The following is a 12,156-nucleotide window of genomic DNA, read 5'->3' on the forward strand; positions in this document are numbered from 1 at the left end:
AATGTTGAAAAGATCTGAAAATGTGTTTTGAACAGGACAGTAGAAACACTGCATAGGCAAGTGCATAAATTTGCAGAAGCTCAAGGCCACAGTTGGGCACATTCAATGCTTTCTTGATGAACAATCTTGGGAACCTGGGTGAATATGTCATCTTACAAATTCTTAGAAGTTTCTGACTTTGTATCATTTGCATTTGTTTCCTTTTACTTAAGGATAATAGAGAATTCATCTTCAGCTTCTTATTCTATGAACGTGAATGTGTCAGATATACACTAAATGAACCAGATATACACTAAAACAAATATAACAATATTATTGCCAAACATTTCTGTTACCAACCAGGTGGTGTGGAAGTTGGCCTGGCTATTCATATTATCCTATTATTCATCTTTCCAGCAAAACCTTCTTTCTGATTTTAGCATTTATTTGATTATTAATGGCCTTTTTCCTAACCTATAGTCTAGAGGTCTTTAACTAAGGGTTATTAGAATCTTCTACAGAGCTTTAAAGGAAACATGGAAAGGTCTTAGTCTTAACTCAGACTTAACTTGTCTTTTTTTTTTTTTTTTTGCTTTTTGGGTCACACCCGGCAATGCACAGGGGTTAACTCCTGGCTCTGCACTCAGGAATAACTCCTGGCGGTGCTCGGTGGGCCATGTGGGATGCTGGGAATTGACCCAGGTCAACTGTGTGCAAGGCAAACGCCCTACCCGCTGTGCTATCGCTCCAGCCCCCATTAACTTAGCTTTTTAACTCACAACTTGAAATTAGGTTTAGGTTGGGTACATACAAAATCTCCTTTCTTTCTTTCTTTCTTTCTTTCTTTCTTTCTTTCTTTCTTTCTTTCTTTCTTTCTTCCTTCCTTCCTTCCTTCCTTCCTTCCTTCCTTCCTTCCTTCCTTCCTTCCTTCCTTCTCTTTCTTTCTTTCTTTCTTTCTTTCTTTCTTTCTTTCTTTCTTTCTTTCTTTCTTTCTTTCCTTTCTTTCCTTTTTGTTTGTTTTTGGGCCACACCCAGTAGTGCTCAGGTCTCCTGATTCTGCACTCAAGGATCACTCCTGGGGAGTTCAGGGGGACCATATGGGTGCCAGGAATCAAACCTGGTCAGCCACGTGCAAAGCAAATACCCTACCTGCTATACTATCACTCTGGCCCTACAAACAAGATTTTAAAAAAAACAACTGAAAAGCATATATACACTTTGTTCATTTACTTTTCAGTAAATTTAATTCCTTGAAGATGTACCCAACATTGCACGGATTCTGTAGCAGGAAGGTTGTTTTGAAACCTTTTGGAATTTGGCCAGGCTAAATTCTTGGGCCTGCCTTACCACTCCCCAGGTTACTTTGGTTTTGTTAGGTTTGCCACCAGGTGTCACTATGGTCTTCCTTACTTTGTACACGTATGTAGCTCTCTTTCTTAGATAGAATTCTATTTTATCCTGAGTATAAACATATTCAATATTAAGAAGAACTGTGTGTTCCCTCTGGCTCCAGAGACCCCACTTCTAGCCAGCAAAAATGGCTTTGGACCACAGCCTTCCAGCCATTTCTGTCATTTAATTAGTTCAGGCCTCCATGAGAATCTAAGATGGTGGAAAGAGCTGACACAGTTTTTAAGTACTTACCAGGGATTCTGAGGTGTATTAGGTAAAATTTAATTCTTAGTCCATTAGTCTCCTAAAACATTCATCTCTCACCTTATCGATTCCATCTTCATACCTTATCTCAAATTTCTTCTTTCCCCAACAAATCTGTCTGAATGTCATTAAGAGAGGCAGATACTAAGTCACTGAAAGTTTTAAAGTATGAGGGGAATTTTAATTGAGGTAGTATGAGGTTAACAGACTAACAAATCGGTTACGGTTTGTAAGAATAAAAAACAGGACCCCTTTTCTTTTAAAAATTAAGTTTAATGGATAATTCAGCTTCAGAAATAAAAATAACTTCTGAAATGAGAGTATAAATATGTTTATTAAGTGTTTTCAGAGTTTACTTCCTTCATTTATTAGCAAACAGTATCGATCCATTCTCTAGACTGAATTTTGTAAAGATATTAACATTTTAGGTAGATAAGCTACCTATTCCCATCATAAAACACCACAAATCCCTCAAAGGTAGAACAACTTCCCAGATTTGCTTTAATGTATATGGCTAGAATATAGCACCTGCTTGAAATAAAATAAGGAGTCAGAATTCACCTAATCACCATCCCAAAAGCATTCAGCATTAAACTCAAGTACTCAGACATTTCAGGAATTTGCAAATGACAATAAAATATTAAGCAAATGAAACAAAATTTATAAAGCTTCAAGGTTTCAAATGGGCCAATTTGGTAAATGTATTAAGTTACCAGACAGTTATGAAAGGAAAATATATTTCCAGCTGTGGGTGTAAATCTCTAACTCTTAGGAAGTAACTGTTTGTAATAGACTCTTCACTGTTTATTTTTCTAACACTTGAATTGCTATTTGCAACTGTGTTTGTTTATAATTCACGTCCTGATCATTAAGGACTCAGATATAAAAAGAATTCCTGCTTTATTCTCTACAAGCTGTTAACCAGATTGAAAAAAAAAACAGAGCAGGGAGTGATATTCAGGTAAGCATCAGCAGAAAATTGAATAAACACTGAAGAGACAAAGTCAATGCTGGGAGCACATATGATACTGTCTTCTGCAATGGGACTTTGGATACAGACAAAGCCGACTCACAACTCTTCAAGATAAACCATTCAGTAACAGCACTGAGCACAGAAGATGCTAAATGCTTGCTGAAAGTTCTAGTTATGCCTTCTAGGCAAAAGAAGAATTCACCTAAGGATATGTAAAGGCTCTGCAATGGATGAGTTAATCTCTACTGTAGCTGGGATTCATCCTTACCATACCATAGGACTAAAAGCATGAAGAATTCTACCTGGAGTGTATTGGGTTCTGTTTCTCTGACTTGCTATAAACTATTACTATAGATACTTGTTCATGTGAAAACAGACCATACACAGTCAGCTTCTGAGAAGTTATCCTAACAAGCTCTAGCAAAAGCAGAAAACCTGGAATCGATGAATAACCTTAAAAAAAAAAACCCAACTCACTTTATATTGTGATTCTACCTTCCACTCTGGCCATTATATTAACTTCCTGTTTCCTGAGGTCCCTACTTTAGAGGAAAAATAAGGCATTGGAACTACGAATTGGATTATTCAGTCTAAATAACAAAGAGCAGACTAGAATCTCTCTCTCTCTTTTTTTTAAGTTTTTTTTTTTTTAAATATCTTTCAGGTAGTCTGTTTCTATTCCCTGGAAGTGTCATCCACACCATTAAATTCAATAGAAGAAATGATAATACCATTTATACTAAATAATCTTTGGATAGTCAAGAAAGCAAAACACTAACATCCCTAACTGGATTCCCCTAGGGGGAGCCACATAAGCATGTTGATATGAAGAATATTTTTTAAAATAGCAAACATTTGCAAAATAGCAAGTTTTTTTCTCCTGGACTTGAACTTCTGTACCTTTGAAATTTCCCATTTAAAATGTTTCCTTCTGCCCCGAGATGATCCTACTTCTATATTACTGAAGTAATCTCTTCCGTTTTAGCAAAGAAACAAACAACCTGACATTCCATCACATTCAACTAAAAATTCAGAAGAAACCTACCAAAGCACACTGCCACATAACTGTAGAAACTGAATTTCAGCCAGGTTACATTGCTGGCATTATTATTTTTTAAAAATTTTCTCTCTTTCTCTCTCCCCCAACCCTTCTCTCTCTCTCTCTCTTTTTTTTTCCCTTCTCTCTCTCTTAACTTAATAAAGCTTGTCAAAGTTTCCAGAAAATCAACCACGACTTGAGCATTTTATTGTGTTCTGATGGGATCAACGATTACAGAACCCGGGCCTCACAGATCACTCTCCCCATAGAGCGCAGAGGAGAAGGCGGTGTAATCCAGAGCCCCAGGCACGCTTCCCGGCCCCGAATAAGCGGGCATCCTCTTGATGCAGTACTGAGCCTGGTCTGGGGGCAGCTCTCGACGTAGCTCCTCTGCCAGGATGTATGGCTGGAAAAACATGCACGTGATTACAAAATGGATCACAGAAAACGGGTGGACATAAGCAGTGTTACTAATGACCCACAATGCACTGGGGGGAGGGAGCTGGGCTATACACCAAGGTATTCAGGGGTTACTCCTGGCTCTGCACTAAGAAATCACTCCTGGGGATGCTCAGGGGACCATATGGGATGCCTGGATTGAACCCAGGTGGGCTACATGCAAGGCAAGCACCTTATCTGCTGTACCTTATCTCCAGTCCTCTTATTTGATATTTTTAAGGTTAAAAACATGTGTACTAATCTGTTTTAGCATGTTAATGTCCTTTTCTTCTCATCCCAGGTCACAGGCTAAAAGAGTCATATAGTCCAAACAACTTATATATACTGTGTAGCAATGTAGGTCTGTTGTCCCGTCCCGTTCATCGATTTGCTCGAGTGGGCACCAATAACGTCTCCATTGTGAGACTTGTTGTTACTGTTTTTGGCATATCGAACATGTCACGGGTAGCCTGCCATGCTCTGCCGTGTGGGTGAGATATTCTCGGTAGTTTGCCGGGCTCTCCGAGAGGGATGGAGGAATCGAACCTGTGTCGGCTGCGTGCAAGGCAAATGCCCTATCTGCTCTGCTATCCCTCCAGTTCTATATATAACTGAGTTTTAAAAAATTGTTTGGGGAAATGTATTTTAAAAATTCCACACTTGTAATTAAAACTCCTAACTCCTACAGTACATGTTTTAAAACACTTGCCATTTTTTAAAGGCAATGAATGGCTATATTAACTTTGCTCGAGTGTCTGGACACAAGATCAGGGTTACTGATCTTCAAAAGTTTCTGAAAAACTTTTTTTCTCTTTGTTTGCTTGTTTTGTTTTTGTTTTGAGGTCATATGTGGTATTGCTTGGGGGTTACACGATGCTAGGGAGTCTCTCCTGAGGGTGCTACCAGGGATGGAACCCAGGCCTCCTGTGTGTAGAGCCTTCATATTCAGCCCTCTGAGCTATCCCTGGTTTCTTCATTTCTGAGTCAGACCTACCAGCCCACAATGTAAAATTCAGCTGAGCCAGCATATATGAAACAAATCACAAACCAACAAAAAGTGGAAATTCTACAAAATAGACACCCAGGGTTCCTGTGTAAAACTCCCCGTGAGGTCCAAGCACAAAGGGCGGGAACAGAATGTCTGCTTCTCTGTTCTGGGCGCACCGTGGCTATGGAGATGTGCTGCTCTTTGTTTTGGTTTTAGGACCACACCTGATGGTGCTCAGGGTTTACTCCTGGTTCTGAGGGGCTTGGGGAACCTGATGGGGTGCTGAGGATGGAACCTGGGTCAGCTGCATTCAAGGCAAGTAGCTGGCCTGCTGGCACTAACTCTGCATCTCGTGTGCTGCTTTTAATTTGATTATTTAGTCTTTTGACAGTGCTCAGGGCTCACTCCTGGCTCTGTGCTGAGGGATCACTCCTGCTGACCTCAGGGGACCAAGGGGTGCTGGGAATTGTATCTGAGTCAACCCAGTACAAGGCCAGAGCTCTACCTGCTGTACCTGCTCTAGCCTCCCCCAAATCAATATTGACCTGGTAGCGAATTCACTAAGATCCAACTGCCTTTCTTTCACTTGCAGTGTCATTTCCTTTTCATCAGAATAACGGAAGGGCCTATTTGCAGCAAGTGCAGAAAACAATCCGTCAGTACAGACCTTATCAGAAGCCAGGATCCGGAAGGAGGCGATGACCTGCTCGGCCGTGTCGGTATCAGCCGTCTCTCTTGTCATGAAGTCAATGAAGGACTGGAAGGTGACTGTGCCCTGTCCATTGGGGTCCACCAGGGTCATGATGCGGGCAAATTCAGCTTCTCCCTGAGGTCAGATTGCAGAGAGCCTTATTTTACCAAGTACACAACCCTGAGAACTGCCACTTTTCTGCTTTTCCATACTGGCACGTAAGCTCTTTCCCTGAAAACTTACATTTCCCTTCCATTTTCCCGCAGTCTATGAAATCGACATCTCTCCCTAAGTTTTTAAATTAAAATTTTTTTATTAGTATTTTTTTTAATGAATGACCGTGGGGTACAAACTTTCGTGCTTACATTTCAGTCAGACAATGTTGAGTACCTATCCCTCCACCAGTGCCCATTCATCACCACCAAAGTTCCCAGTATCTCTCCCAACCCCGCTAAATTTCCCCTGCCCCCCACCCCCCACTCCTTTGTGGCAGGTACATTCCCTTTTACTCTCTTTCCTTTTGGGTGTTGCAATATAGGTATTAAGTGGCCATCATGTTTGGTCCATAGTCTACCTTCAGCACACATTTCCCATCGAGAGTGGGCCCTCCAAGCATCCTTTACTTGGTGGTCTCTTCTCTATCTCAGCTGCCTTGAAATTGACTTCTCTTAAGGGGGACTAGAGTATATTGCCTTGGTATGTATTTTGCTTTACAGTGCTGGGGATTGAACCCAGAGTAGGTGCTCTACCACAGACCTAAGTCCTCAGGTCCTGCCATCATTTACAAGTTTCTGTAGCATTGAGCAGAAAGCTCCCAAGTGTCAGGATTTCATCCTCTTGGTCATCTTTCTGGTCTCAGGATTTACACTTTAACAAATTGCTTTTGTTTGCTTTGGGGACTACCCAGTGGTACTGAGGGTCTACTTCTGGCTCTATGCCTGGGGATTATTCTCGGCGGGGCTTAGGGAACCATATGGGGAGCTGGGGATTGAACCCAGGTCAGCTGCATACCAGGTAGGTTTGCTGTACTCTTGCTTTACCCCCAACACCAAAATTATGGATGATTATTTCAAAGAGAATTGGGATATTTCTCAGACTATAAAATGGAGGAGAGCAGTATTTAGAATGCAGCTCAGAAGATGTCCTTTATGGTTTTTATTTTTATTTATTTGAGGGAAATCATAGTAACTCATGTTAAAATATATAATAATAGCTAAGAGCAAAAATGAAGGTACACTGGCATTATCATAGCCCACAGGGAAATAAAAGGGTTTCTTAGCCAATTATCAAGAATTTTTTTTTTTGCTTTTTTTTGGCTCACACCAGGCGATGCTCAGAGGTTACTCCTGGCTCTGCACTCAGGAAGTACCCCTGGCGGTGCTCAGGGGACCATATGGGATGCTGGGAATTGAACTTGGGTCAGCCGCGTGCAAGGCAAACACCCTCCTCACTGTGCTATCGCTCCAGCCCCGATTATTAAGAAATTTTTATCTTGAAGAAAAAGCTTTTAAAAAAAAAGATGGTAAGGGAGTGTATACACTTGGCTTCATGGCAGTGCTCTAGGTTACTTTTGGCTCTGTGCTCAGGAGTGATCGCTGGTGATGCTTGGTGAACCTTAGCTGCTGCCTGGGATCACACTAGGTCAGCCCCATTCAAAGGAAGCACCTTAGGCCCTGTACTATCTCTCTGGTCCCAAAATACTTGTTATAGGGGCCACACCTAGAAATCCACTCAGGCATTGCACATGATAGGCATGTGCTCTGCCACTTGAGCTGATTTCTTGGTCTAAGAAAAAGCATTTTATAAAAGATCATCAGGGGCAGCTGGAGCGAAAGCACAGCAGGGAGGGCATTAGCCTTGCACGCAACCCACCCGGGTTTGATTCACAGCATCCCATATGGTTCCCTAAACACTGTCAGGAGTAATTCCTGAGTGCAGAGCCAGGAGTAGCCCCTGTGCATGCCCGGCTGTGATCCAAAAAGGAAAAAAAATCATCAGAATACTAAAAGTCATTATACAATATACAATTTTTTGTTTGTTTTTGTTTTTAAGCCACACTCAATGGTGCATAGGGGTGACTTGGTTCTACACTCAGGGATCACTCCTCGTGATGCTCAGGGGACCATACAAGATGCCGGTGATTGAACTAAAGATATATACACTTTATTTAATTTCTAGGTTGGGGATGTTCAAGGCTTACTCCTGGCTCTATTCTCAGGAATCAGTCCTAGCTGAGCTTGGGAGACCCCAAGGGATGCTGAGGATCAAATCTGGGAAGGCCACATGCAAGGCAAGCACTCTACCCACTGTACTATCATTTCAGCCCCCAGATATATACACTTTAAAGTGTCAATGGTATAATATCTGAATGACTGATCAATAAAGCTATTAAAAAGTCCTAAGAAAAGCGTATGTTCTCTTCTTCCACTAGAAGAAAATCTGACCGATTACTGAATAAAACTATATATTCTGGCTCTAAAATTACTTTTCTATAATAGCTGGCTGACCAGCAAAAATAAATAAGTGAAATAAAATTTAATTCTATAATTATCCTACAGAATGAGAAAGAGAAAGAAGCAGTCCCAGTGTGCTACTGTGTTTGAAACCAGTTATCACCTGTCAGCTAAATCCTAGGTCAACAACGCAGCAAACGGTACAAAAATTTCCATTCACGTCTTACCAAATCATAACCCATGGAAATCAAGCAGGCTCTGAAATCCTCATGATCCATCAGGCCGTTCTTCCTCTGCCAATAAATACAAAGAACAGAGAAGCTAAGAAACAAGAGGAACAAGTTGACTTGACTAAGTGAACAAGACCCAGAAAGAGAGGGGACAGAGGAGCCTCACCAAAGGCCACTCACTAATCGACAGGGGAGGGTGGAGCCAGCCATGGACTGCAACAAAGCCATTTCTTAAAAAGCAAATGTGGGAAATACAGAAGAGAACAGAGACCACGTAAAGCAGCGACCAAACCAAACCAAACCAAACCAAACCAAACCAAACCAAACCAAACCACCCACTATGATAGAAAAGGAATCGTCCAGGATCCAACTACTGCCACTGAGAGATGACAGAACATACTGGAAGTACTCTGAGAACGGAGGATGCTTCCCTGAATCCAGATGGGGCTCAAGAGCTACTCCTGGCGTGGTGCTCAGAGGTCATGCCCAGGGAACCATGCAGTGCCAGAGATCAAACTTGGGTCGGTCTCATGCAAAGCATACCCCTTAACTTCTGTACCATCTCCCCAGACCTCCAATACGTTTTCAAAAATGCCCTCAGTATTTAACTAGAAAGAGCGAGGTACCCTGTCGAAGTGGTTGAAGGAGGCCCTGAACTCATTCATCTGCTCCTGGGTGATGCCCTTCGCGTCTCTGGTCAGGATCTGGGTCTCCACTTCATTGATGGTTCTGGCAATGGTTGTCAGCAGTAATTCCCATCCAACACGAATGTGCTAACAAGAGACAAAGGAAATGATCGGCTCTACCTTTGTAGCACATCAATCGTGCCTTTTCTTATTCATAGCAGGAGAACTCTGCTCTACTTCTTTTCCTTTTGTAAGAGTCTGTGATAGCCACTCAGAAGTGCAACCAGATTTCTAATAGGGACAAAGACACAAGGTGGATAAAATATACCCACTTGGTAGATGTATGTCCTATTTCTCATTAGAATGTCTTCCCATTTACCAAATAGTGGACTGGGCCTTGAATTACACTTGATTATGCTACATTATACATGCTGGCTCCCAGGGAGACCAAATTGAACCAAACTGGTAGAAATATAACAGCCCAGTCTGCGGTATCTGCTGTGAAGCAGAGCTGTGAACTCAGTGCTGAGATGGCTGATGATGACCATGATGATGATAACAGGGAATGATTAAGGCTTGCTTAGGTTCACAAAAGAACCTTTTCATACACGGTGGCTGGAAGAGCTCAGTGACTTTTTCTCCTGGTACGACTTCCCAGGGACAAACAGAGCCACGGGTGGGAAGGACAATCCCTGAGAAGGTGAACCGGCCCCTACCTCCATGGTGTAATTGGTGTGCTTGTTGTCGAAGACCAGGGCCTCCTGGATGAGCTGATGGTCTCCCTCCAGCTTGTCAATGTTGTTCTTGTAGTTAATGATGTTGTGCTCGTACTGCTTCAGCTGGTTCATCTGGTCTTCCAGGGCTCCTGTGATCTGGACGGCGCTCCGGGCAATCTCCTAACGGATGTGGGAATGGGGGAGGCCGAGGTGAATGGCTCGGCGGGAACCGGAGGAGGCATCACTCCTGCTCTCTACCTGAGACCTCAAGCTGGCAGAGTCAGCCGCTAAGGGAATGGGATTTCCCAGGTGAGGTGGGAACTGGGGACATTAGGGCAGAATGAGACAAGTTCCAGCTCTAGGCTGTCTGCAGCATGGCCCGAAGGGGCAGGTGCTGCCCTCGGGGGGTGCTATGATTGGTAGGGGGAGGCAAAACCTCAAGTACAATTAGGAGGCTTGACTTTCTGCTTGACCGCTGAAGGAAGGCAGAGTTCAGGGAGGTGGGGGACACTGTGCAATTTTCTTCTTCCCTGAAAAGGGAGCTGTACATCAAGCTCCCTTGATGTAGAGAAAGGGGGTAAAAAATGAACCAAGATCTGTCTGCCTTCACTGCCCCTCCCACAACACACACACACACACACACACACACACACACACACACACACACACACACACGCGCGCAGAGTAACAGTTGCCTGGAAGTGCACACAGGCTACTAAGCCCAGGAACTGCAAAGAGTAGAGATGGAGTGATACATGCATGGCCCTCATCCGTGAGTGGGTGACCAGAGGCCACAGAACAAGAGGTGTCGATATTGAGTCAACCCCAGAATTCATACCGAGGCTTCCAAAATATCTCCCAGGACACCGACCAACCTACCTCCATCTTGTTCTGGATCCAGGGCCCGACGGCATTGGCCTGTGCAGCGAACTGGCGCCTGAGGCGCTCATTGGTGTGCTGGCGGGCCAGCTCCTCCTGCAGCGACTGATCCCGGATGGGCACCAGCTGCTTCACCTGTCAGGGAGAAGGGAAGGAGGGTGAGAGGCCAGCCCTGCGCCAACAGCACTGGCCAAGACGTGAGAAAATAGCTGAAAGGGTGGGTGGGCATCAGGATGAACGGGGTGTGGGAGGAGGAAGAAGAGGAGAGGCACCCAGGGGAGTGGACAGCCTTACTCTGGGAATTGGAAGGAGAACCCAGCTCAGCCCTGCCAGCACTCAGCGCCTGCTGCAGTGGGTCAGTCTGTCTCAGGGACAGTCGGGGATGCTGGCGTGCAGGGCTGACCCCATGGTGAACAGTCCAGAGTTCAGAGGGTTTGCAAAGCTGATGAAGGAAAACTAACTGAAAAAGAAAGTTTCCTTTCACAATGAATGTGGATGGTACTTAGAAATACTGGGGCTTCACTGGGGTGGAAAGCTCCGACATTCTCACAGAGGAGGTGTTTGCTTGCCTCTCGAAATATCATGTATAATCATCCCTACTTCGAGTGGGGCTGGAGTGAGAGCACAGCAGGTAGGGCATTCGACTTTCACGCAGCTGACCCGTGTTCCATTCCTCTGCCCCTCTCGGAGAGCCCGGCAAGCTACTGAGAGTATTGCATCCGTATGGCAGAGCCTGGCAAGCTACCCGTGGCGTATTGGATATGCCAAAAACAGTAACAATAAGTCTCACAATGAGAGACGTTACTGGTGCCTGCTCGAACAAATCGATGAGCAACGGGATGACAGTGACTTCAAAGTGACCAGAGCATCGGTTAGATGTTGCTTTTGTTTCTGTGGGGCGACACCCACTGGGGCTCAGGACTTCACCCCTGGCTCTGTGCTCAGGGCTAACTCCTGACTAGATGTTGTTTTTAAAGATGATAGTAGTGAAACATATACATACATGACTCTATCCCAATTTTAAAACTATGAAAAATTTTAAGAACTATGAAAAAAGCCACTTTAGTAACATTATTGACTATAAAAGTAAGCTACTTTGATTTTTCTGTTTAAGGGTCACATTTTAGGGCAATGCTTGAGAATATTTCTGGCGTGGTGCTTGGGAATCACTCCCAGTGCGTGCTGGAGATCGGGCACAGGCATTCCGCATGTGAATCATGCACTCCAACTCATGAGCCATCTCTTCAGTCCCCAGTCACTAAGTTTAATCCTTTTCTTTTGTAACAGTTTTATTTGGGCGCCATACCACAGTGCTCAGGGTTCACTCCTGGCAGGGGTTGGGAGACCCTATGGAGTGTTGAGGATCGAATCTGGGTCAGCCACATTCAAGGCCTTGCCCACTGAACTATCTCTCTGGCCCCTGTTACAAATATTGTTATGAATTTACAAATAGTATTACTAGGAAGACCTCGAGGATTTTCCCCAACT

The 12,156-nt window shown here is 43.8% G+C and overlaps 1 protein-coding gene across 3 annotated transcripts in view; it reads right to left on the reverse strand.

The window, feature by feature from the left end:
• Positions 1-1,950: 1,950 nt before the first annotated feature.
• Positions 1,951-12,156, reverse strand: part of ACTN2 (actinin alpha 2) — a 90,290-nt gene continuing 80,084 nt past the window's right edge. For all 3 annotated transcript variants that reach the window (XM_055147107.1, XM_055147109.1, XM_055147108.1), the window contains 6 exons: positions 10,669-10,803; positions 9,790-9,969; positions 9,074-9,220; positions 8,445-8,510; positions 5,741-5,899; positions 1,951-4,053 (listed from right to left, as the gene is read on the reverse strand). In XM_055147107.1, the coding sequence (XP_055003082.1) occupies positions 3,895-4,053; positions 5,741-5,899; positions 8,445-8,510; positions 9,074-9,220; positions 9,790-9,969; positions 10,669-10,803 (846 nt within the window). In that variant the 3' untranslated portion in view covers positions 1,951-3,894. The remainder of the gene's footprint in view (positions 4,054-5,740; positions 5,900-8,444; positions 8,511-9,073; positions 9,221-9,789; positions 9,970-10,668; positions 10,804-12,156) is intronic.

The sequence above is a fragment of the Sorex araneus genome, chromosome 9, assembly GCF_027595985.1.
Source record: "Sorex araneus isolate mSorAra2 chromosome 9, mSorAra2.pri, whole genome shotgun sequence".
NCBI lineage: Eukaryota > Metazoa > Chordata > Mammalia > Eulipotyphla > Soricidae > Sorex > Sorex araneus.